The following is a 27,063-nucleotide window of genomic DNA, read 5'->3' on the forward strand; positions in this document are numbered from 1 at the left end:
CAGATGAACAACGTGGAACGTGATTGGCTATGTTTTAACTCGAAGTTGAGACTGTACAATGGATGTGCTTTTTACTACTTTAGTGTCAAACGGAAAACGCGAAACAGGAGACATTTTGGTGTTGTGACGGTAATGTATCTGCTATTGAAATACTTTTCCGGCGAAGGGAACACTTTAATAAGGAGTTATTGTGTTGACGCGCCGTAATGTGTGTGTTGTCCTGGGAGTAGATGCCACATCCACATCAATGGCGACATTGTTATTTTTTTATTATTTTACTCAGACCGCAATGTGCTAACAAGTGTAAACACAGCGTCCACATGTCATGAAAATAAGTAAGTATGGACGGGTGGGACTCAGTCGTTGCACCGGATAATGACCCTTCAAGCTCCGAGGGGGAATACATAGTCGAACCAGGTCCCGAGCATGAAACCCGGGAAGCTAAGGAAGGAGCTCATCGGAGCTCTGTGGGGAGTATGGACAACGGGGCCGCCAATGTTGGATTTGGATTAAGTGGGATAGGAGAAAGCAAAGTATTGTTGGGACGAGTTGGACTTAGAGACGACAAAGAACTTCGGTACTTGCACTTATTGTGGGAACTAGGAGGAGCAGAGACTGGTCGTGGTGGCGCGACTAACAAGCTGGGGAAAATGACCGGAAGCAGGACTCGGCGGTTTCACAGGGCCACAAGGACTCCGATTGGTAAAGATGTGTATGGTAAGACAGTGTTTATGTGAACCGTTACTTTGACTGTCACTATAATTAGTCGGATCACAGGCAACCCTTTAAAAAATGACAACATTGGGCACGGTTATAATTCAATTCAGTCAACAGTTATATACTTAGTTATACACTTAGAATACATGAAATGCCAACTACCATGTAGCAATCACGGTTGTGTTCCTAAAAATGTGATTACTGTTAAAGATTTAACGTATGCGCCATGGATTTTAAGTGTCCCCTAATTGCCCCATGAGGTTGTGAATAATTCATGTGAAAGGTTTCTCCCACATTTATCAAATGTACATCAACTTTGGATGGATTCTTTATGCTTTACCTTACTGCATTATGAGGCCAATACAGATGTCCAAAAGATGAGTATTTAAATCCATTGTACTTTGATTGTCTTTTCATTACAGCTGTGAAAAGACTGAGGGACGCAGCAAACAGCAATGACATCGATACAGGTACGAACATATATGAGGGTGATAGACAACAAACGGGTTTGATCAGTAAAGGCGTGTTGTTACAGTTCGGAAGCTCCTTCAAGATGACATAGACCCATGTGCAGCAGATGACAAGGGAAGGACAGCCTTACATTTTTCTTCCTGCAATGGCAATGAAAGCATAGGTAAGTTGAAGACCAGTGTTATAAGCCGTATGCTTTATAGATTTCACAGATTTACTCTGCCCGAGTCATGTTAAAACTGTACTGAAAGCGTTTTTTTGCATTTATTATTTTGATTAATAGGACATAACTTCTAAATAATCAAGCAATGTCCCTGTTTATGTCTGTAGTGCAGTTACTGCTGAGCTACGGCGCTGACCCCAACCAACGTGACAGTCTGGGTAACACCCCACTCCATCTGGGTAAGAGAGAATAGAGACCTTTTAAACCTACAGCACACGGGCCTCCAATGACAATAATAGTGTTGTCACGAAACCCAAATTTTGACTTCGATACTATACCTGCATAAGATACCTCAATGTCTGTACCGAAATGGTACCTCGACAAAAATCTAAAAGCAGCCAAATTAAAACTGAACTTGGAACTTCAAATTTTTAAAAATGTGTTATTAATTCAAAATATTAGGATATGCATGATAAGAAAATACCATTTTCAACAGTGTTAAACACATTGTGAACATTTATATGTTACATGAACAAATATATAATAAACTACAAGCAGGATGGTGGACAATTGTTAGAACGTTTGCCTCACATTTCTGAGGTTTGGGGTTTGAATCTCTCCTCTGAACTTTGTGTGTGGAGTTTGCTTATGTGGGTTTTCTCCAGGGGACGCTTGCTCCCACATTCCAGAAATATGCATGTTAGGTTTGTTTAAAAATCTAAATTGTGTCAATGTGAGTGTAAATGGATGTTTGACGAGAAGTGATTGATTGGCAACATGTCTAGGTTATTCCCCGCTTCTCACCCAACATCGGCTGGGATCGGATCCAGCTGACTTGCGACCCTCAGGATAAGGGGTTTAGAATGGATGGATAAATAAAGCACACATTTATGGTTTATTTTAATATTGAATACAAAATAATGCTTTCAGTTTTCAAGCAAGCAATTTGCTGTTGCTTCATGTTCATATTAACCTGTTTTTCTGCAGCGGCCTGTACAAACCATGTGCCTGTCATAACCACATTGCTAAGAGGAGGTAAGACAATACTACCATATGTATAATTATTGCTGCCCACTTTTTTTCATTGAAGACATCACTAACAATTATAGGATGATTTAATAGTGTTTGTTTTGAAATTATTTCAATAACAGTTGAGTTGCAGCTTTGTAATGACATTTACTTCAATGCAGAGTACCGTTTATGGTTATGATTCTTGTGTTACTGAATATCAAAAATAAAATAACAAGACGGACAGATTACAGTTTGGTTCAGCTTGAAAATGATGGACGGGTACCCAGGCTATTGACGGATGACGATTGACGGACTGGCAAACTTTGGTAAAATTCCCACCTCTGATAATAATAAGGTAACTGATAACTATGCTATACTCTTTTTTTCTGCAAAGGATCCCGTGTGGATGCACTTGACCGAGCAGGACGCACTCCTCTACATCTTGCACGTTCCAAACTTAACATTCTGCAGGAAGGGGATTCTCGCAGTTTAGAAACCCTGAGAGGAGAAGTCACACAGGTAGAGCTCACACAGTCTTGGTCCTTCCAACATTTTTTTCTGTTAGAGAGGATAGAATGTCTCAATGTACCCCCCAAACCTGAAAACACACAATATGTGAAAGTTTAAGAGGAAGATCTCTTTTGTGCTTCATTCTCTTACCCCTTGGGTATACGGACTGGAACAAAAAATCTGACATGTCTGCAGGTTTTCGAACTTATATGCATGTGCTGGTGATGATGACTATGCCAATTTTTGCATGTTCTCCACTCAGATTATTCAGATGCTGAGGGAATATCTAAACCTAATGGGCCAAAGTGAAGCTAAAGAGAGACTGGAGCACATTTCCTCCCAGCTGCAACATACACAAACCAAAGAGCAAGTAAGATGTACATACTGATAACCAGAGCTGGGCATCCCGTCCCAGGGACGGTGGACGAGAAGTCTTTTGAAAAGCATGGACTAAGCAAGGATGGAAGTGGGTTTTCTATGCGTCCCTAACTGGGTCAAGTAGCGACTGAACGTGTTGTTGGGTTCTTTTAAAATGGGTTCGATAGAATGTAAGAACGGAAGTGCTTTAAAAGGACGAGGACGGACGCGGTCAGAGGACGATTATTTTTAAGTGCCCAGCTCTGCCGATAACATTCCATATGATTGCATGGATGATATATCATAAATTATATATAAATGAGTCAAATATATTACAGTAATAAAAAAAAAGTCTTTTTTTTGTCTTTTTTTAGGTGGATGAGGTGACTGATTTACTGGCCAGTTTTACTTCACTCAGCCTTCAGAAGCAGAATATGGGCGCCAGGTAGAGGATTAAGAAACGGGATCCTGCTCCCTTTTTAGAGCAAGCCTCAGCTCCTCCATCTTGAGTACCACTGTAATGATTGTCATTCAGAGATCCTATAATTCTGGAAATTCAGCGTTTGCAACAAATTGATTTAGGCAGGGACACTTCTTTTTGAATTACAATTAAAGTTTAGCATTTTTATTTTTAATGACTGAAGTCTGTGAAAATCTGGGCGAAGGAAGTTGGTTCAAGAATCTAGAGTCTTAGGAAAATTATTTATCAAATTAACTTCAGAAAGGAATGCGTACTGTCTTTCAAAATATAGATTCTTGTCTGTTTGAACAGTCTGAATGCGGTCCATGTGCTGGATATATTTATTGGTCTTTGTGAAACAACCGGATTCATGGCCAGCCTGTTCATTGTCCAGCTGCATTTCTTCTCCATTCGTCTTAGTGGATCAAAACATTCCTCCCATTTTATTGTTGCTCTGCATCTTCACTGTGTTCTTCAAATAATGTCTTGTTTTTGGGCAAAAAGGAAAAAAAAACCCGAAGAAATTTGACAAAATTTAAAAATGGTATCGAACAAAGCTACCGCTATTGTGCCAAAAATACCGGTAATCATTCATTCAAGTTTGCTGACATTTGGTTGCAAAAAATATTTGATGGGAGAGGATATTCCCTATGAAATCCCTTATTAGTTCCATGTAATTACAAGTGCATTTTATTTATTCACGTTCAGCCAAAAATCCCTCCTTAATTCTGCCTTTTGGATCTTAAAAGGGATCAGAGATGACTGGCGGGATAAATTGCATCTGTGTGTGCGTGCGTTTCCCTGTTTTTAACTATTACTCAAGGTCTCTACTTAAACTAAATGAGTAAACATTTTTACTTTTGTTCTTTTGGTTTCTTCATCAGAACGATATTTCCATGTGTACTCATGGTAATGTTTAACTAGTGTAAAAGTGCTGTCAAAATGTATATTTGATCAAATAAATGGTATCGCCTATGTGATTATAAGTGGCTTTTGTATTTCTATTGATCATCAGTTCGCGCATATGTACGTAAGTGTACTTTTTAAAAAAATAAAACAAATTTGTGCAGTACATTAGTGACAGTCTGGTGACGTAATCCCGTTCTATCAACGTCGATTGGCTGCTGGACACAAGCCCCGCCCCTGCGCACAGACGTATTGTTGTTCGCCGGAATAAAGATGGCGACCTGGCCCGCGTAATTTGGAGACTCAATTGAGGTAATTCATTTTGTTAAACAGAATTTCCTTGACTTTCTGCCCGTTTCGGAAATAATCATTGGACCACTGTTGAAGGCGAAGCAATGAGGACAGCTAAATGCACGTTTGCATGATTGTAATCCTAATTAAATAGACAGCGGCCTCGCTGTGTTGAAAGCACCGGGCTGTAGTGAGGCGATCATCCAGGCAAGACGAGCCCCCGCACGGCATGGAGCGTGACAAGGGTGGAAAGGCCAACGAAGCCGGGTGGTCAAGTTGATGGGATAGGGGGTGTGTTTGTGTATCATTACAAAAAGTAGGCGGGAATTTGTCAAGTTCTCACTATTTGTACTTTTAAATAGGAGACCGACGAGATCATACTATCCTTAAAACAACAACGCCAACTCGTGTGCTTTAGAAAGCACGCCCGTGTTTAGTTGACTACCGAATTTAATATCTTTGTATGTAATTCATGATCTGCAATGTTGTCGGCGATGCAATGAAGTCGATAATAGCACATATGTTACACTTTTCGTTGTTGGTACTGAGCTATACTTATTGAAACATTATCCTCTAACTTGTTTTTCAAATTCTCTTTTGGCAGGTCCCCGTTTCTGCCTTCATGCTGCCTGAGACATCTTAGATGAGTAAATATCCTGAGTGGCAATGGCTTTTGAAGAGATCAGGAACAAAGGAGACATGGGTAATGACATTTTTACGCAAAGAGAAAAATCTCATTAAAAAGTGGGAATGAGTGATGAGCTCCTCTCAATTTGGTCACAAATTCACTCACTCAGTGTGAAATCTTGGCCTGTGTATTTCAACACAAACCTGATACACCTCAGTGACATGGTTATACAGGCCATAGATTAAATAAAGGTAATTTTCAGATAAATTTGATGAAATTGTATCATTTCCCACAGCACCCCGTGGGTCTCTCACCGCACTCTAGTGTGCCATAACACATTGGTTGGGAATCACTTTTATATACCTTGATTAATTACCGAATGTGTCAAAATGTATATTTTTAACCTTACTGGTCTTTTGTTAAATATGTTTATTTGAATATGTTTTTGAAATAACAGTTTCTGATTTAGACATTGGGATGGAGGGAGAGAGGGGTCTTGTCGCTGGTCGTAGCCAGAGGGAGAAGAGGAGGTCATACAAAGATCTTCTGCGAGAGGAGGAGGAGATTGCAGCTCAGGTTCGCAAGTCTTCCAAAAAACGGCCGAAGGTGAATTTTGGGAACCAGGTTTTTACTATATATTCCTGAGGTTATATATTTGGTGGAATGGTTCAGTACAGATTTTAACTTTTTGGCTTTATGTGCCAATATGCATTAGGATTCAGAGCTATTTATGCTGGGAGGTGACTCACACAAAAAGAAGAAGAAATATAGTGATGACTTCTATTACAGAGGTTAGTTCAAATTATAAGATCTGTAAGTGTACTGGCGTGATTTGAGGAAAAACTCAATTTTCACATTGTTTACCTTCGTGACTTTCTTACCAGAGAATGAAGGCTCAGCCCACCCCATCCACAAAAAGAAGCACAAATCAGTAGACCGCTCTCCGACGCTCTCTTCTCCTTCATCGTCGCACCCTGCAGATACAGCAATGGGTCTCCTGCAGGCTATCACCTCTCCCCTGGCCACAGGCTCTGACCCCAGTTCTAATTTACACAAAAAGCCCTCCTATCCCTCCTTGTCCTCACACTCCTCAAAAGACCGCAAGCGAGAGGGCAGCAGCAGTGGAAGCAAAGGGAGCCACTCTTTTTCTCATTCCCGCCCCATGTCGTCGTCATCGTCATCATCCACCAAGAAGCACTCCTCATCTTCCTCAAAGTCATCACTGTACCACGGTGGCTCCGTCAAAGAGGAGCCTTTAACATTACGGGAGGCTGATGGGCTGAGAATGAAAGTGATTATGTCGCCGGAGAAAGAGGAAACCGAGTGTATCCCAATTGCACACCACTCATCCAAAGTGAGTGGCAAGAAGGAGAAGGAACGAGAGCGGATGCAGGTGACAAAGTCACCCAAGAAAAAGCTACAACACAGTCGAGATCCTCTGCCAGTAGTTGGGAAAGAGGTGGAAGTGGAAGGTAATACGAAGGTTTGCATCTACACCGATGCGTCCTTGTAGTTCTGAATGAACCACTTTATATGTAACTCAAGATCTAATGTTGTGCTCTCTGTCAAGGTCATTATGGAGGAGGCATGGGAGATGACAGCTCATCTTCAGGAGGAGAGCTGGAGGCGGGCGAACTAGTTATTGATGATTCGTACACACACCAGTCAAAAAAGAAGAAGAAGAGCAAGAAAAGCAAGAAGAAAAAGGACAAAGAGAAAGACAGGGCCAAGGATAAAAGCGGGAAGGACAAAAAGCACAGCAAAGGTTTTGGAGGTGTTGCAAAATGGTTTTTGCTATATTTCATCCATGTTTACGATGCATGTCCTCAAACAATGCATTTTCCGTTCTTCAGATTCATCACGGAGCCACGGCAACTCCCATCCCACCGTCTCTCATAGCGCTGTTGGTCCGATGTATGCCATGGGCACACCCATTCCGCCAGTTCACCAACAAGGCACTGATGGGGCGATGGAGAAGAAGAAGAAGAAGAAGGAGGAGAAAGATCGGGAGAAGCATGACAAGGATAAAGATAAGGTACGCGTCTCGTTGCATGCTGACTTCTGAGTTACATCGAGAGAGTCACAACATTAGGTACACTTGCACAAGCTAATGACATTAAAAAACTGTATGAGAAAAAAAATACAAAAACTTCTCGATTGACAATTTCAAATATGGTGAACCCCTGTTTATCGTGGGGTTCCGTTCCAGAATGCGCCTGCCATAGGTGAAAATCTGTGATTCCGTGAGTTTACTGCATAACTGACAACAAAAACGTGCCCAAAATATTTAAAACAGAAATGTTTTAATTAGGGATGCTCCGATCGATCGGCCACCGATCATGATCGGCCGATTTTCGTGAAAAATTACGTGATCGGAACATTCGATCAAAGCCTTTTATTGACGATCAAAACATCCGATCACCTGCAGCTCATTCTTCGCAGCCTACTGCCGCGTTGTGTCCCTCCCCCTCTGCTCGCCGCGGAGGCGAGGCTGCTACGTTCACACCAACTGCGGTGGGAGCATTTCTGGTGGCGCGTTTCACTTGGAGTCAATTTAGTTCCCGCATGCGGGCGCGGTTGCGTGCCGGGCGGTGCGAATGATGCGTTTGCTGCTGTGGGGCGCGGAGTGAAGCATCGAAAAGCTGTCCATTCGCCCCATTCGTTGCGTATTAAACACGCCAACTTTTTTGCCATTCCGCTTGATGGCAGCCAACCAGCATCGGGCATACTACGTGACTACGTCTCACACACAGCCAAACAGAGCCAGAGCTCGAAGGTCCCCCGTACACTGCGGTGTGTCACACACAGCCAAACAGAGCCACTGTAAAAACTGTTAAAAAAAAAAAAAAAAAAAGCCAAGTGAACAGGACACTGTTTAGCTGTGTGTGACGTAGATGCCCGATGCTGATTGGCTGCCGAGACGAAATGGCAAAAAAGTCGATTTGTTTAATACGCGGCGCCAAAAGCATCATTCATGCCGCGCCCGCCCGCGCGAACTACATTGACTCCAATTGAAACGCGCCGCCAGAAACGCTCCCACCGCAGTTAGTGTGCACGTAGCATTGCTTGCTGTGTGGAGTTTGCGTCTTGTAATACTGTATATGCCATGAGACGGTACCTTGCGCGGGGAGCATGGCCAAAAGTTTCAACACAACCAACTTAATCCGACATTTGAAGAACAAGCAATTGGGAAACTATGGTGAGTTTACGAGCCTCACTGCATTGAATAAATGCGAGCAGACGGGTTTTGGCACGCATGCTGCAGCTTGTTGTGCATGATGCGTTACTGTCACAGCGCATTATAAGTGACATTATTGCCACAAAATGCATTGTAAGTCACTTGTGGGCAACAGACCCACTATATCATTTTATAATTCACAAAAAGGTTAACACTGACTTTTTTCTCGTTGACAAATGCACAAGATAGTTTGTCTACGCACAAGACAAAGTTCCTGAGTCGTTTCAATTTAGGAACTCATTGAATAGTTTATTCGAGTGAAGCCTGTATGTGACTATTTTTCTACTTTGATAATATTCTGAACCATCCAGTGTTTAGGTGGCATGTTATTTATTTGACTTTTTGCATAACTAAGTCTTTTGGGACTGCTGATTATTTTTGATCTGTTAAAAACTGTTGTTACTAAAAGCTGGTAAATTTAAGTTTTTCAGTTATCTTTGTGACTGAGTATTTGTTGTATTGTTCCAGCCATGGTTTTGTACTTCTTCATGCTCTTGAAAATATATATAAATTTTTGTCAAACTTACGGCAATAATATGGCTGTTTTTTTTTGTTTTCAGATAATATTGCATAATAGCAATCACCATAAATAAATGGAAAAATTTACAGATATTCCATGTGATCAGAAGCGATATCGGCCGATCTCACTCATGCATGATCGGTATCGGTGTCATAAAACCTGATCGGAACATCCCTAGTTTTAATGTCATTTGTCTAACGAATGTCCTCTACTCTAACATATAATGTGAAATACTACAGAATAGATAAACTAACTGAAATTACTGGTACTATATTCATGTTTGTAGGATTTCTTGTTTCTAGTTATTTCAAGGGGACGTCAATCCATAAATTGTCTATGCTATATGTTCTATGCGCCTCCGCTAGTATAACATGGCATTCGGATTATTATTTTGCAGCAGCAAAATCAACCTTTTTTTCGCCATCTCAGGGGCAGCCATTTTGTCACTTCTGTCGACTGAAAATGACATCGCAGTTGATCAGGGCTCAGGTAACGTCCAATCACGCCTCACCTGTTTTCTGAAGCTGAGCCATGATCGGTTGTTACCTGAACCCTGAGCAACTGTGATGTCATTTTCAGTTGACAGCAAGTGACAACATTTGCAACCCTGAATTTGTACTTACCTGTACTGTAAAAAAAAAAAAAAAAAAAAAAAATAGATTCTTTAACTATATATGAGGTGTGCAAAATGAAACTCGTGGTGGTTCTTCTTCTAATATAGTCATGTAAGAGGGATTTTGATGAAGCGTTTGTATTAGAACTCATGAGCTTGTGCAACTATTGAAGATCCACATTTTGTTCTGCATCCGCATGCTACATATATTGTTGACTTGTCTCTCACTTGCTTGGTTCTTGTCTTCATTCAGCCCAAGAAGAAGAGTGCATCTGCATATCAGGTGTTTTGCAAGGAGTATAGAGTTAACATAACCGCTGAACAGCCAGGACTAGGTATACCATTTGTTAAAAACAGTGTAACTTTCTTGTAATGACACAAATATGTATGTATAAGGCAAGCATGTGTGTATTTCTGCCCTCCAGTTTTTGGTGAATTAAGCAAAAAGTTGGGAGAGGTATGGAAGAGGATGCCAGAAAAAGACAAACTGGCAAGTAGTCCTTTTTTATTTTTCTTGATTTTATTGTTTACTGCTCTGTCCACTATTATTGGGACCCATGGGCTGAACGATTTATCGTTTTGGGATCAAAATCATGACCCCAGATAACAATTTTGCGACCGTCAAAGCTATTATAAATGATATTTTTAGCGTTCCTATCCCCCAAGTTCACCCATCAGAAGCGAGATGCTACTCATGCACGTCACACTAACTAATCAGCTCTGAGGTGCTGAAAAAAGCGTTGCCATTCTCTTTCCCGTATTCTCACGATTGCTAGGCGCTAAGCTACCTTCCTCCGCACAATTTCTATGGGCAACAGCTATGAAATGCATGGTGCGGATCCTCTCCTCAAAATAACAAATTCTTGCCTCTGTGGCGGCAAATAAGCTTAACTTCTAACAAGTAGCTCCATCACTAAAGGTGGACGAGGAGAAGCTTAAGCATGCAACACACCGAGCAACGACAGAGCATGATCAGATAGAGAAGCTAATGCTAATTGCTAAACTAATGTGAAATGCAGTCGCGAAAGACCAAAACAAGTGCTTAGGTGTACAGTACACTTTTCACAGAAGTCTGGCGAGAATTGCAATAGGGTAGAAAGCAACCAGCTATGAACAGCAAATTAGTAGTATTATTTAATATCTAGAAATAAAATAAAACACCTACAAAGCTAGCATGTTTGAAAAAAAATAAATAAGAGATGCAAGTATATTTTTCTAGATAATTTTTTTCTGCTGATTGCGAATCTGTCCTCGATTTTTCGCTAGGTTATCACTTTTTTATAATAACATAACAATACTATAATATGTAATATAGTAATATATTAAGTAATATTTATGAATGAAGGGTTACATTGAGCAACAGGGGGACATTTTTTTCTGAAACGTCAGAACTCTAAATTACAACACATGGTAAAATCTGTATTGCGTAAGCTTTTACAGGTCAAACTTATACACAACAAAATGAAAATATCTTATAAGACGTGCGATAAAATGTAAAGATATTTTTAAATCACAGAACACAGAATCTCTGATTTAAAATTTGCTGTTGATCAGTGTCATTACAGTTTTAAAGAGTAAATGTGACATTATAATAGTCATTATAAATTAAAGGGTAGTTTTTCTCCATGTTGTTTATTTGGGCTGCTTTATCTGCTTATCAGTACAGTCCGCACAGCAAACCGTCTTCCCATTTACAACATTGACCAGAACTGTAATGCAGAAAAGATGTGGTTCTGCTTCTGACCGTCTGTGTCATAACGGTTTCATGTATTACTGCTGCAGTTTTGGAGGCAGAAAGCTCAGTATCTGCAGCACAAACAGAACAAGGCTGAGGCCACCACAGTCAAACACAAAAGCTCCAATGAAAGCAAAAGCAAAGGTACATGTACAGTATCGCTAACTCTTTTCTGGAACTTGACTCCTCATGAAAAAGGGTTGTCATTCTCATGACCGTATCTTGTTTCCTAGCCAAAGCTGGCGTGACGTCACCCAACCGAGCACCAGCCACCGTGTCCCTCTCGCCCGCACGGGTCCCTGACGTAGATCCTATCGATGCAGCCGCTCACCTGCAGCTGCTCGGAGAGTCCTTATCCCTGATTGGCCACCGGCTCCAGGAAACAGAGGTGGGTTCCCACGCCGATAGGCATATGCACACTAGAAGGATATATAACATGCATCAATAGTTGAATTCGGGCTTGGCAAGCTTGTAACTCAATGTACTTATAAATTAAATAGTTTTGTCATTTAAATGCCATTCGTAATGTTATGAAATGTTTAAAAAGGTAAAAAACATCAATCCCTCTTGTGTGATATTGCTTAATTACTGTTTAGTAGGTTGTTTGTTTTTATCACTAAACAATATGAAATAAACAAAAATAATTGATTACTAAACAGTAATTGGAAAATTGTTTTGTAATACACTTTATTAGGTACGTCATTTTTTTACGCGCCTGGCATCCGTACTTTGAAGATGCTGTGATGCTCCTGTCTACACTTCTGACACACCCATCATATATAAAGTGCAAATTTATGTGCAACAACCAAAGATGCGTGATTCAGTCAAGTCTAATTTCCCTTTCGTGGAGTTTCCATGAGATGTGAATTCCAAAGAGAAAATATGTCACACTTTATTAGTGAAATTAACTAGCGTAGTGGATCTGGAAATTACACTTATCGTTGCCAGTGAGCAATATCCTGTGTGGCTCATCTAACAGGCTATTTTGAACATCTGTATTTTCATTCTGTATTTGACAAATACAATAAAAGTCAAGCGACACACACACACACGGCTGCATTACTTTTATGGATTTCACGACCGGCATAGATCAAATAAAACCAAATGATTCCAAACCGAAGTCACCATCACATTTCTTGAAGGTGCATAAAGTGACACTTAAATTGATGGCAGGCTATTGTGCACTTTTTGGGCTGCACAGCCCAAAAAGTGCACAACAGCGCTTTTTTTTTTCTGACCGAAGCACACGGGAGAATATGCACGTCAGTAACCCTTTCTATTTCATTTGTATTTCTTAGGGCATGGTGGCAGTGTCTGGCAGCCTGTCGGTGCTTCTTGATTCCATATTGTGCGCCCTGGGGCCTCTGACTTGTCTCACTGCTCAAATCCCACAGTTAAATGGATGTCCCCGGAATGTGCTGGTATAACAGAATAATATTTTAACGTATATATATCCAGATATATGTTTGTCCTTTGGGTGTTACACAGTTGCATTTTCTAACAAGGGGTGTCTTTTTGCTTGTCAGTCGAACACGTTGGACAACATTGCCTACATCATGCCTGGGCTGTGAGTGAAGGACATCAAGCATGCTTGAGGAATTTTGCTGGGACAAGTCAAAGGAATCTTTGGACTTTATTAGTAGCCACTGAAACTTGGCAAACCGAAAATATTTCTAGTCCTAACATATTTTAAAACGGTATGTTTTTTTTTTTAGACTGTATTAATTATAGTAATGTTTTAATTGTTAGACTTTTAAAAGAAATGTTTTATTGTTAATAGTCTTACAACTTGATTTCATTATTGTACAGTATGGGTTTTTATGAAACATTCTTGATGCTGAATGCGTCTTTGTGTACAGTAATGCTTTTGTATATGTCTGTTTTTTTAAATGGTTTGTTAAGGAACATCTGCAACCTTGTCGTCGTCTTTAACATAAGGTAGCATATTTCTCATTTAACATTTTCTCCGTTCACAGTGCGGGAACAAAATTTCCACTCCCAACGGTTTTGTACATTTGATTAAAACCAAGAGTCACACTTAGAAGCACCTTCATCATAATTTTTGGCTGTTAAAACAGTTATTTTATATTCGCAAGCGGTCATTCATAGTACCAATAAAGCCAAGTTCTTTATTTTATTTAAATAATGCTGTTTATCCTTGCTGTTAAACACAAATATCAAGAATTAATATTCGGTGTAGGCTCCTTTAATCAGCTAATTTTAAGTGAGGGCAGGAGAGGTGTCAAAAGTTGTTCTCATGCTATAACAGAAGTACTGATTCAACTCAAGTAAAAGGGGAAAAAGCATCTCCACAGAAAATAGTGCTTGTACTAAGAATACAAAAAACACTGGGCATGCTATCAAAACATGTTCCCATAATGTTGCAAATATAAAGTGAAAAACAAAAATGGTAACAACTGAAGCAGACCTGTATGTTTTTTTTTGTTTTTAGATTAGATTGAGATTTTTCACTGGTGGTTTGCAGGCTGGCACAGACAACGCATGCACCTCAAATCATTGGTGCTGACAGACAAACAATTCTCTTGAAGAAGGCCACCGAGGGGGAATTTCTTGCTTTTCCAAACCAGTTTCATCATGCTTTATGGGTCACCTTCCACCATGTCTGCTGTCTGTTTTTCTGTCTTGAAGGTCTCAGATCAATTAAGATTTTTGTCGCTTCATCCACAGGTACAGTATGTTTTCAAAGAGTTGGTAGTAAAAGTAACAAGTCGTCAGAAAAATATTCATGTGCAGTGCAGCGATCAGGCAAATCGACTCGACTGCAAGGACAGTAGCCAAGTAACTGGCGTGAGTACTTCCCACCACTGAGTGCAAGTATCAGAAGCCACAATAGTCGGCGCTGCAATCCAGGCGAGCGTCAGAGGGCGAGTCATCCTGCAGGAATGAGGAAGCGTCGTCTCCGCCTGATTCTTCACCAAATACGACAGTGAACCGGTCGACTCGACATGTCCGCTTCTGGCGTTCAAACAGGTCGGTCCGAGACGGCTACTCATTCTTACAGTTAAGTTGCTTCATCGACAAATAAACAACAATGACGTATGGTGGGAGAAAAGTTTTGAGGTAAAATAAAATAACGGGCGCTGGTGGTACTGATAGAATTTTGGCACGACTGGTATATCCACAAACAGCACGCAAATTATAACAGTTTTTATTTTTTCAACACATATGTATTGCATGAAATTACATCAAGTGTTTTCTTTCATCACATGTATGCAACGCCCAACACTGCGCATCTCGCTCCTGCGCAGTATTGAGGCTGGTAGTGCTGGGCCGCAGCGGGACAGGAGGGTTGTCAACGGTCTGCAACTTCCTCGGCCTGCAAGAGAAAAATCAGGGAAACGACGTTTTTCCCCCCGATGAGTGTCATAAATACAAAGGAGAAGTCGCAGGCAGACAGGTACGACCGAGACAGAGCACATCAAATGTTTTAGACTTAATTTGGACAGTACAATTTCTCCTTTAAAGGAGGCAGGCAGTTGCTGTTAGACTGATTTTAAATATGTACTTATTGACTTGTCTGTGTTTTGTCTATATTTTTTTTATTATATACCTTCTAAAATCCTAAAGTACTTAAAGCGATGCAAATGGTTTGTCCATTGTTTTGTGATGTCCTTATTTATTTATTTATTTATAAATAAATACACACACTCTCCCAACTGTGGACGTTTTCAAAACGTAAGGCAACCAATTCAATCCAGTTGGATTTGATTCAGTCCACTGAGTATAGAAACCTATGATGCCACACGCCAGGGTACGAGGAACTCACCGAAATGTGCACACATTGTTAGTTGTTGTTGTTATTATTATTATTATTATTATTATTATTATTATCATCCATCCATCCATCCATTATCGATACCGCTTATCCTCACAAGGGTCGCGGGGCGTGCTGGAGCCTATCCCAGCTGTCTTTGGGCAGTAGTCGGGGGACACCCTGAATTGGTTGCCAGCCAATCGCAGGGCACACAGAGACAAACATCCACACTCACACCTAGCTGCAATTTACAGAGTTCAATCAACTTACCATGCATGTTTTTGGAATGTGGGAGGAAATCGTAGTACCCGGAGAAAACCCACGCAGGCACGGGGAGAACATGCAAACTCCACACAGGGAGGCCGGAGCCGGGACCGAACCCACGACCTCCGAACTGTGAGGCGGACGTGCTAACCAGTCGACCACCGTGCCGCCATTATTATTATTATTATTATTATGTAGCTCAGATCATGTGACAATGATGCAGTTTTCCTCCAATATTCCCTGATTATAGGCTAACCTGCAATTGTGTTTATTTTCATTTTATTCCAGTACAATTCAATTCAGGGTCACTGATGGTGTAGTGGTACACACGCCTGAGTTGTGTGCGGGTAGCGTGGGATCGGTTCCCGCTTTGGAAGATGACACAATTCAATTCACACATTTTTCACAACTATGACCATGGTCCTGTTCTCTCTAACTGTTTGTGTATAGGTGCTGGTTGTCTCCAGTCCAGATTGGTTCAGTTCAGACTGCGACACAGAGGAAAGAAGAAGACACATGTCCTCCTTGATTACTTTATCCAGCCCAGGGCCGCATGCTTTTTTGCTGTGTGTGCCTGTGAACCAGCCAGCTGATGGAGAAACCAAAGCACTTGATATCCTGGAGAAGCTGTTAGGCCCCACTGCCGTCAGCAAAAACACCATCATCCTCTTCACCAACATGGATGAGCTGGAGGAGGACGAGAAACTGGAGGATTACCTCGTGACGTGGCGCAAGGACCTCCGTACGCTGCTGGAAAGATGCGGCGGTCGACATCACACCCTGGAAACTCGGGGTGGTGACCCGGAGGAGAGCAAAGCTGTTGAGGAGCTGCTAGAGAAAGTTGAGCAGGCAGTGAAAGAGAGCGAGGCGCAGCACTTCAGCTGCCCTCTGTACCAGGAGGTAAGTGAACAAGTGAGGAAGAGGCAGCTGGAAATAGTGAGACAGAGGAGGGAGAAAGCACACGGCGATACCTCATCTATTGCACACCCAGAGGTGACTGAAGAAGACATGGAGGAAGTCCTGGAAGAGGCAGAAAGAAGCATAGGGGACCTAAATGTGGACTTAGATCATGTTTTCCCCGTTTCCAGCATCTCAACTTCCTCTCCTGTTGCCTCTTCTCTCCGAGCCTTGTGGGAGAAGTTGGTGGGATGGTTTAAGTGGCTGCCCACTATGGTGAGAAGGGAGGCCTTGCTCGGGGCTCTGGTCGGGCTCTTTGTTGGCGGGCCCATTGGAGGCATGGTGGGTGCCACTGTGGGCTCAGTTGCGACAGAAGTGGGCAGGAGAAAAGCACAGAAAGCAAAATAATCATTAGAAGAAGAGTAGACATTGCCAAAAGAATGTATTATGCCGTCAGTTGCACCTTAAAGTCTCTTCACTGTGTTGCTAAGCTAACCGGCGCACACACTACCTGTTGCAGCATGGAAACTAGCTTCTACTGACACACAGTATCATGTTGTTGCTTTTTTATTTTCTTTCAAAGCAAATAATAAAAGCTTTTTAGTTGGCCTTGTTAATTTCATTCATTTCAATTTCATTCAGCTTTGCTGAGCATTGTTACACATGTAATTTGACTGAGTTATTTGACTGAATATCAATAAAAGTAAATGCATAATTTATACTCTATTGTGCATAGAGCCCCCTAACCCGAAATGGACAGTGTACATCTTCACCAAGAGAAAGGAAATTACTTAGCAGACATCTTAGCAGACATAATTCTCTTTCTCTCTTTTTTTTGTTCTTTTTTAAAAAGCATTTTTATATTAATATTTTCTGAAAGGCTAATCAAACACTATGAATTTCGAAAGCACAAGTGTTTTTAGCATTTAAAATGCGCTACGCTAAGAAATCTCCACGTGGTGGCGACATAAACCTTTACAATGGCGAGAAAACGCTCAGTGGCCACAATGTTAGACGTGCGCAGTCTCGATTCAAAACGCAAGTTCTATACTAAATAAATAAATATTTACAGGACATAATTTTGATTGAAACCATTAGAGAAACAATATGGTAATTGGTTATCATTAACTTATTGTGGTTGATTGATAGCTGTTTCTGATATGTATTTGCGAATGTAGTTTAATAAGGTCATCAAAATATTAAGAACACCGCTCTATGGTGCAGTTGCATAAAACTGTAACTTACTCATCAATCCATTTTCAATAATGCTTGTAATGCATTTGGCTCAAGGATAAATTGGAGGGGGACTGGTTGCACATTCGCACACCCTTTAACATGTAGATCAGGGATGTGCAACAGGTGGCAGTGCACCTTGATTACATTTCAAAAACTTTAAACATTTTAATCTAACAAAAACATGGATAAACATCTATCTATCTATCTATCTATCTATCTATCTATCTATCTATCTATCTATCTATCTATCTATCTATCTATCTATCTATCTATCTATCTATCTATCTATCTATCTATCTGCGTTTACATTGGTTTTACGCCTACTGCACTATATTTACAAGGTAAGAAGGCCTAATAATTGTTGCGGATTTGGAATGATATCATTAATATTCGAATTTTAGGTGAGTTTATTTTTGTGAAAAAAAACGCACAAAATTATTTCTCGCACTTAATGTTGGTTTCTTGTTCAGCAGTCTTGTGCCGTCCTTGAATGGTAATTTAATTTTTATGCAAGAGAGCCATTCGCACTGAAAAAATATATACATTGTACAATACAGTATGTGGATATTTTGTAATTACCCATCTCAGGGGGAGGCCATTTTGCCACTTGCTGTTAAGTGAAAATTGCAGGCCCTCAGGGCTCCGCCATCACGTGACGAAACCCGCAAAACAGGTGAGACAGCAAGTGGCAAAATGGCCGCGCCCTGAGATGGATCAAAACAAGAGGATTTTGCTGCCTAATTCATGTTCCATAAATGTGTTTCGACAAGTGGGGCCACATACAACATATTAGCGTAAAGAAAATGCTTGACTCCCCTTTAAGGCACCAATGAGGCTTTGACCGACCATAGTAATAAGAATCCCATATTTGAAAACTTTTAGCTATAATTTGATCCACTGCAATAGTGTCAAGTCAAAGGGTAAGTGTTGATATCTTATACTCTGAGATGCATGTTTACTGGTCGTAGGAAATCAGTGGCGGATGAAGAGTGTCTAAAGATGGCTGTGGTGTAGGGATTTATGCTACATAATTTCCACCGAGAACTACTGATGCAATGGGAACCGTCTCTGCCAGACGTTCCTCCTGACACAATAGCAGGTTATGACTTCTACAATGATGTAATTGATACTCTGCTAAAACCATCAGCCATGGCCCATCCTTACATCTCTCATTCCCATTCAGTTGGAGGCTCTTCCTCGGGAACAGCTAGGCGTTTCCGAATGTGGGTGGTCCGGCCTTGTGGGAGGGAGCGAGGGAGAGTGAGGGAGAATTAGCCCTGCTCTCATGTTTCCCAAAGAGAGAGGGATGGAGGAGGGAGAAAAAAAATCTGACATGAGGAAGAGAGAGTGAGTTAGAAGGAGCGAGAGAGTCAAAGCTTTGGGACCCGACATCTGTCTTCCAGATGTGACCGCCACAGTTGCCTGAAACTGGTGGGGGAAAAGTTAAAAAGTAAAGGAAAATTGGTGCTAAACACTTTTTTATTGTTAGGGATTACACATGCAGAATAGAGTACAGTATGCAGTATCATCGGTGAGGATATCCTGCCTTTCGCTTTATGAAACAGCAATGAAATAGCACACTAAACCCCTTGAAGCGAGTGTATATAGTAGAACACCTGTCCAAATATACTCAGTCTTAGTGGACGCACAGCAGGCATAAGACGGGGAAAGCATTATGACAAAAAAATGTTCAAACGTATTCATATTTAGATTATGCTTTGAGATAGACAAAATAATGGAACATACAAACATGTCTTATCAAGTGTCGCACATATTAAAGTCCGCTTGTTCACATGGACCAGCAGAGGTGGGAAGTAACAAAATACAAATGTAACTCAAAGAACAATATTTTTACCTTTTACTGTAGTAGATTTTCAGGTGTCTGTACTTTGCTTTATATTCTCTATTTACCGTAATATTTATTTTTACGACTCCCAATATTTGAAAACTACTTTCTACTGCTTGCTTCTTTAAAAAGGCTCGTTACAGCTTTTGATTGACTGCTTGACTGAGGTCTTGTGGAAATTTACAAGGCAGAAAGAAATTGGGATAGCAGCAACATGGACAAATGTGAACGAGGCATAATGATGATGATGATGATGATGATGATGATGCAACAGATTGAGAGAAGCGTGGTATTATTCATCCAAAAAGCAATCTTGCCATATACGTTGTGTTGTCCAAGCCTAAAGTCCACCATCTTGTAGCATTCAAAAATTCTGTCTAATCAAAAAAAGGAAAAAACATACAAGTAAGATGTATATGTACATCAGCAAATGTATGGGAACACATTGTTTTACTAGTGTGTGCAATGTTTATATTTTTCTCCCTGCAGTTTAATAAATGAACAAAACTACTTTGACAACAGCTTTTTCCCTATTGTATCAAGTTATCAAAATAGGCATTGTATATATTTGACTTTTTTTTTTTTTTTTTTTTACGTTTGTACTTAAGTGCATTTCAGTCTTAGCACTCTCAGTACTTTTTTTTCCTTTACTTTTATTAGGGAGTTTTCTTTGAAGAAAAAAAAAGGTTTTTGTCACATTTGTTGAAACTCATTGGCTACATTTACATGGACACATTTATTCGCTTTGAATGCCTGATCGGAATAAAAATGCTAGATGTACACACCCCATTCGGAATATTCTGACCCGATCAAGCCTATTCCGATCAAGATTTTACTCCAACAAGAGTGGTGGTTTATGTCAATTGTTAATCCGATCGGCGCGCATGAAAACATTTATTCTGACATTTCGGATCAAGTCGTCTTTACCAAGCCTGTCTGTGACGTCAGTATAGGCATTTCTGTTATTAGCTAGTAGAAGCAGAGTGAGCGAAAGACATGGCGGGTGTAAGACTGAACTGGTACATTTGTAGCTCCAGTAGGAAGTGTTAAAGCGACGTAACAGCGCTAATGGGAAAAATATGCAAAATAACGCTAATGTTTAAAGTACAAATGGATGGTTCGATGTTTTGTTGACACGGAAGTCGCTATGGCTTCTTCTTCTACTACTACTACTATGTATATATATATATATATATATATATATATATATATATATATATATATATATATATATATATATATATATACATATATATACATATATATATATATACACCAACAGTTTCAACAAATATGACAAAAAGCAGTTTTTGTGAAAATTGCACACTCCCACTTTAAATTGGATCAGTAGCTTACTTCAACTTTTACTAGTCTTTTTTTCCTCACACAAATATGTTTACTTCTACTTAAGTACAGAGTGTGACGAGTTTTGCCACCTCTGGGGAGCAGACGTGGTGGTCAGTGTGATGCTGGAAGATCAGACTTCATAGAAGAAGAGGGGGAAAAAAACACATGGAGAGAAAAAAAGGACACGAAGAGTTGATTTGTGCCTGTGTGTATAAGCAAAACCAAAATCTGAACAAACATGAGCGGGAATCACCAGTGAGCCATCATTAACACACTGGCTGGAAGTTTTGCTCCTCTCCCTCGGTGCATAAATGTTGTTGTAAGGTCCCTGTGGTCCCTCGCTGGATTTGGGGGCAGTCTGTCATGTGAGAGATGGTGGACGCCGCAATATTTTTCTGTTATCATCGCACCCTATGGGCTCGCAAAGACAGCAAACCAAAGGAAAATAAACAAGATGACACACTTTTTCCTTCCCAGCAGTAAGCCGTTCTCCCTACTGCTGATTTACACCGAAATAACATGCTATGATTAAACGCTGCAGACTAGGTTCCTCAAAGCAGACAATACTGTAGTCCAAAGACAACATTCCAAATAGTTTACTCATACAGTAAATACATTTGCTTAACAATCTCATAACCTCACTGTAGTTCTGGAAGGATAAAGTGTAATAATAATAATGATGCCGCAAACACTAGATAAACCTGCACCATCCAATGAGATTCAATACAAAGAGCTCATTCAAAATCCTACCTTAACAAAGGAAATATTGTACAGATGTGTTGATGTTACATTAGATTTATGGTTGTCGTTTGCAGTGGCAGTGGTCGTGTCCATCTACTTCAGCTCAGTAAAGTACCCAAAATATTGCTGTAGAGATGCACAAATACAATAATAAATCTCTTGTCACATGAATACCTGGCTGACGTTCCTGAAAAAGTCAATTATAACTCAGTACAAAAACTGTAATTGAGTTTATCAGGGATTTGTGGGACTTTTTGAAAAATATCTAATTAAAAATAACTAATGAGCGATTATAAAGAGTGTTTTTTTCACTATTTGGAAAAGGGACTTTTATGTAAGTGTAATGCAATAGAATTAAATATGGACTGGCTATGTTGCATGTCACGCTCACTTTTCTTATCTCAAGACATGCTTAATAAGTCTTAATGTTGTGTAATTAAAGCAATTAAATGTATGAATCATTGATAATCCACTGGGGGCATCCACCCTATAGAAAAGTGATATTGAGCATGATTCAGTTTGTACAGATTTTTTTTAATGCATGTTTTAGATTTTGTTGTGCAGGTTTACTCAATATCAGATAAATGCATACAGTATATCTAATTTAAAAAAAAAGTAATTCTAAATTAGTTTCCCCAAAACCGTATTTGCCTTTGTATTTCAAAATGATATGGCACAATATATTTAAATCACTGAATGCTCGAGTTATTTGCTGTCTTCATGTACAAACAAAACATGCTGCAGGAAATCAGCAACAAGGTATAAATAACACAAACAGAACTGACTAGCACATCAAGTATTTTGCATGCGAGTAAGATTAAGTCATTAATTAATCAGAGACAGAATTATTCATTCGTAATAAGTCAAACCCTGTGGCTCAAGTGTGATGTTAATCTTAGCATTAGAACATTTTGATCCGATCCAAGAGCTGTACGTGTGTCCAACAGCCGACTCACTCTCCTCCTCCTCTCTGGGTGTGCTCACTGGGAGCCCTCTCATCTTTTTCCCATTAGTGCAGCTCTTTTTATGTTCCTTCCGAGCGAGCGTGTGTGGCTGCAATTGTTTGTGTGTATGTGTGTGTGTGTGGGCGAGGATTTGTGTGCATGCGTCCAGCTAAACTTGATTTTTATTGAGAGTCATAAAAAACTCCCAATAGTGTATAATTCACCCTGTTATACCTGTATATGTAAATCATTTCTATTTAACAGAATGAGACACACTGTTTTTCAGGTTTGCTGCACCCAAAATTTTTTTTAGCTATTTGGTCTAACAACACAGGCTATACATATAGGAAATTGATTTTTATACAAGAATGCCATAATGTTTGAAAGGATAATGTCTGCTAGTCCAGACCAGAGTCCAGACTAAACATGGGGAGGCAGCATTTAGTTGTTATGCTGCAAATAAGTGGAACAAACTGCCAGAGATTAAACTTTCACCAAATGTAGACACTTTTAAATGCAAGTTAAAAACATTTCTGTTCTCATGCGCCTATGCATGAAATCTGCATGGTATCTTTTATTTTATTTTTTATTTATCTTGCTTATAATCATTTTAGTCTAATTATTCTTTATGATTTAGATTTTTGTAATTCCTAATATTTTATTTATCTTTCTGTAATGCTTTTGATGTTTTGTCTTGTGCATGAAATGCGCTATACAAATAAGCTTGCCTTGCCTTACTTTAAAGCTAAAATTGCAATTTCAAATTCAGATTTTTTAGTAGAATAGTAGTCAAGAATAGTTATTTAATACATTTATGAAATAAGATATTTGTTGTGAAGTCTCAATTGGTGTTTGAAAGAAACTTGCAATTTGTATTTGTGTATTATAGATAATAATCCTTACAATGTAATTTGCGCCATTTGTTATTTATAGATTGGGTTGACCAAACCAGAGGCAAATTATTAACAAATGTTATAAGACAGAAGATTATGACTATTATTTTTTTTTTTACATATTTTCAATTGCTCAAAATTGTACCCTGAATAATAACAATACACAAAAAATAATCAAGCTTTGCATCTGATTTAAAAAAAAGTGTCCCATGTTTACAATGTGACATGACATGAATGTGTTTTTGCAGAAAATGTGCAGCATACAGTATGTGGTATGTCTGGCATATTTGTGGAGTGCACCACTGCAGGGGTCTGTGTATATGCCGGCAGACGTTATGACACTGAAAATGCTTGATGAATGTCACATTGAGAATGAATCTTCTTGTCTCAATCGTTTATGATTGATCCGGCTTGCATGGCATCATCTGTCTCCCCAAGAGGGATTCAAACTACTCCTAATGTGTTGTATGCAGATGTTACGTATATATCACAAAAGACCTGAGCTATAATGCATCCTGAAGGACTATCTCAATGTAATTTCCTTTCCATTTTCTCAAGTAGCTTTTTATCACAAAAAGATAAGCTTAGGAATTTTGTATATTTGTGCATAAGCTACTTGACAGCTCATGTAGCTCAACCAAGATTTAAACTCAGAATCTCTTGACTGTGAGCCAGATTTGCTATCCACGCACCTGTGCTACCCTTCAGCAATTCTCTGCTGACTAATCAGTGGACTGCTTTTTATCCAGTCCTACAACATAGGCAATAAAGCAGAGGTGGCAAAAATACTCATAAAAAAAAGAGAAGACTGAAATGTACTTCCGTGCAAAGGAAAAATGACATTTTGTAGTCAATTACATACAACACACAACTTGAAACTATGGGGGAAAAAAATCTCTGCACAAAATATAGTTTTTTGGGGGGTTAACTTACATAGTGCCCGGATTGAGAAAAGAAAAGAAAAGTCAGCCAACCATCGAACATCCCTGATCGTACTTGGAGGAGGTATTCTAAAGCAACTCATTTCTGCCATCTTTGCAATTTGAAGTGCCTTCAGATAAAACTCGCCATCAAACTTTTCTCCATTCATTCATTCTCCGAAGTGTTTATCCTCACTTGGAAAAGCACACCGAGGTAAGCTTAAAGTTTATTATCAAGGGGTGTCAAGGGTGGGAAATTTAATTAGATTTCAGCCACGTCATCATCCGCAGACGTCAACTCAAAAATGTTTTTAACAATAATATGTTCTATGCGTCTTCACTAGTCTAAACATGGCATTCTGATTCATATTGTGTTTGTGGAATATGAGTTAAGCAGTAAAATCCACCTGTTTTTGTCCATCTCAAGGTGTGGCCATTTTGCCACTTGCTGTTGATTGAAAATGACGTCACAACTGCTTAGGACTCAGGTAACGACCAATCGTGGCTCAGCTTCAGAAAACAGGTGAGCTGTGATTGGTCGTTACCTGAGCCGTGAGCAACTGTGATGTGATTTTCAGTCGACAGAAGAGACAAAATGGCAGCCCCCTGAGATGGCTAAAAACGCATAGAACATATTATTGCAAAGATTTTTAGGGGTTGACTTCGTCTTTAAAAAAGGTACCAAGTCTATTGTGACGGAGTAAAGAGTAAACCGATTTCTGTTTTCAAATGTAGGGAATAACTGAAAAATCTACTTACGGTAAGTAAAGAAAATAATTATTTGTACTTCATGACTTCCCACCGCTGACTGAAAGCTTGTCAGCTTTGAGGAGTCTGATGTTGTTGTCGTTGTTTGTGTTGGCGGTGTGAGGTGTGAGAAGACAACTTACTATACTTGAGGAGCTGCGGTGTCGGATCGCCTCCGAGCCGAGAGCCGTTGATGAATCATGTGGTCCGCATAAAGTGACATGTGCCGTTGGCTGTAAGTGGGTGCAAAGATTGCGGGGGCCTTTTGAAGCTGTGAGAGTCCTCTCCTCTGTAAAGGACACCAGCGTGCGGTTAGGTCGCAGGCTTGTCACACGCACACATGCTACCCTTCAGTAGTATTACAGGGCTTTGGGGGGGGGGGGGGGGGGGGGGGCGATTGTATTATTGCTGTTGTAACACTCCCTTAATTCAAGGCAGATTTGACCCTCGCCTATGTTTCTCCTCTCCTGCTCTATTGGATCAAGCCTAAGCCCCGCGCTCACCACATGAAGTGCCGCGTTCAGCCCCGCCATACACATCAACTGTCACTCAGCTTCATGCGCCGTCATGTAGCTTACGCTGGGTATTGCCGTGTCATAGGGAATCCGAGGGAGCTTAATGGAGGCCTGGAGGGAGTAGAGCTGGAGACAGACGAGCGGGAAGATTGGAGACGTGTCTCGTGGAGATACGATATAAACCTGGAATTGTTTTCACGGAGCCACATTCCCACTTCTCCCGTGGCAGCAACAGCCAGAGATCTGACCCGCGCCACCACACAAGGCAATCTTTAAATAGGAGCCTATTTGGAGACACTTTACAGTTCACTATTACAACGCTATTACTGCCAAAGCCTCAAAACAACACTGGGAAGCGTCCAACTCTCATCACAGCAACATGAGCGCCTGCTCTCCGCCAAAGGCGTAATCACCGCTGGTCAAGGGCCCATTATTGTCGTATCTCCTCAAACCCGAAACACACACTCCACTCGCACTCGACCTTGAGCTAACAAGGTTTGCCGCCAAAGCTTCCCCAATGACCGCACGCAACGGACGAGCAGATTGCAGGGAAGAGGCGCTTGTGGTGGGCTTGACTTTTGGGTCCAGCTAAGGAAACACAAGGCCCTTGGGTGCCGCTGAGATCCCCTTTGGCCCCAGGGGTAAAAACCCTTCAATCTCCAATTGAAAGGAAAGAAAGTCTCATGAACAGGGATGGGCCTCTGATTTGTTTTGCGGTCCCTTTGAAGGCCTCCATCCTTGCAGCAGGCAGAAAAGGAAACACCAAGTTAACACGACAGGAGAAATAAGATGAAGATGTGCAGATACACTAAAGGAGGACTGTGAAGACAATGTGGAAATGATCAAATGTTTTTTAGCTTTTGGTGCTATTGGCTATTGCGTCCGTTTTTTTTTTTTTTGCAAAGCTCAAGTATTCTATCCGTCAAATAAATTGAATTACCACTGCGCTCAAAGTCGTCAATGTCAAGAAGAAAAATTGCAGATGTTTCTGGGCATTCTTGCGGATGTCACATGAATCGTGATCAAAGCGCGTGTCCAATCCCTCCCGTGACATGTTCGTACACAAATGTGTTTCAGTTTGTGCGTGGTTAGTGCCCAGGCGTGAGGACCAGAAGGGGGACAAGTGCGTGACAGACACGTCGTGAGAGAAGCTGGCGCATCGTGGTGGCTTTCATGTGCGCTTGGAGCCTGATTCTCTGGAATAGATATGAGGTGGAAAAAGGGGGAGATAATGGGACAAATGTCTCATCCAACCACTACAGTAGAAGAGCGCATGGGCCTTGCGTGTTTGGCTCGGTAATTCGGAAACGGCTCGCAC

The 27,063-nt window shown here is 40.5% G+C and overlaps 3 protein-coding genes across 9 annotated transcripts; all 3 read left to right on the forward strand.

Moving 5' to 3' along the window:
* Positions 1-2: 2 nt before the first annotated feature.
* Positions 3-4,669, forward strand: ankrd54 (ankyrin repeat domain 54). Its single transcript, XM_086055325.1, has 8 exons — positions 3-717; positions 1,140-1,187; positions 1,253-1,351; positions 1,519-1,590; positions 2,339-2,386; positions 2,757-2,881; positions 3,135-3,242; positions 3,604-4,669. Exons 1-8 carry the CDS (start codon positions 342-344, stop codon positions 3,676-3,678), a joined length of 951 nt encoding a protein of 316 aa, XP_085911451.1. The 5' UTR covers positions 3-341; the 3' UTR covers positions 3,679-4,669.
* Positions 4,670-4,794: 125 nt separating this feature from the next.
* On the forward strand, positions 4,795-13,529 carry hmgxb4a (HMG box domain containing 4a). Of its 6 annotated transcripts, none has more exons than XM_086055316.1 (13): positions 4,795-4,907; positions 5,491-5,589; positions 5,972-6,120; positions 6,230-6,305; positions 6,399-6,986; positions 7,085-7,288; positions 7,368-7,549; positions 10,139-10,220; positions 10,311-10,375; positions 11,668-11,764; positions 11,854-12,008; positions 12,919-13,041; positions 13,147-13,529. In XM_086055316.1, exons 2-13 carry the CDS (start codon positions 5,553-5,555, stop codon positions 13,189-13,191), a joined length of 1,803 nt encoding a protein of 600 aa, XP_085911442.1. In that variant the 5' UTR covers positions 4,795-4,907; positions 5,491-5,552; the 3' UTR covers positions 13,192-13,529. The 6 variants fall into 6 exon arrangements, with proteins under 6 accessions (XP_085911442.1, XP_085911445.1, XP_085911446.1 ...); XM_086055319.1 differs by having other exon boundaries at positions 7,085-7,279; XM_086055320.1 differs by having other exon boundaries at positions 5,984-6,120.
* Positions 13,530-14,453: 924 nt separating this feature from the next.
* LOC147134877 (GTPase IMAP family member 7) lies at positions 14,454-17,165 on the forward strand. Of its 2 annotated transcripts, none has more exons than XM_086055324.1 (3): positions 14,454-14,611; positions 14,890-15,038; positions 16,110-17,165. In XM_086055324.1, exons 1-3 carry the CDS (start codon positions 14,587-14,589, stop codon positions 16,962-16,964), a joined length of 1,029 nt encoding a protein of 342 aa, XP_085911450.1. In that variant the 5' UTR covers positions 14,454-14,586; the 3' UTR covers positions 16,965-17,165. The 2 variants fall into 2 exon arrangements, with proteins under 2 accessions (XP_085911450.1, XP_085911449.1); XM_086055323.1 differs by having other exon boundaries at positions 14,492-14,641.
* Positions 17,166-27,063: the final 9,898 nt, after the last annotated feature.

Source organism: Filicampus tigris, chromosome 16 (genome assembly GCF_054856515.1).
Source record: "Filicampus tigris isolate MCC_2025a chromosome 16, RoL_Ftig_1.0, whole genome shotgun sequence".
Taxonomy (NCBI): Eukaryota; Metazoa; Chordata; class Actinopteri; order Syngnathiformes; family Syngnathidae; genus Filicampus; species Filicampus tigris.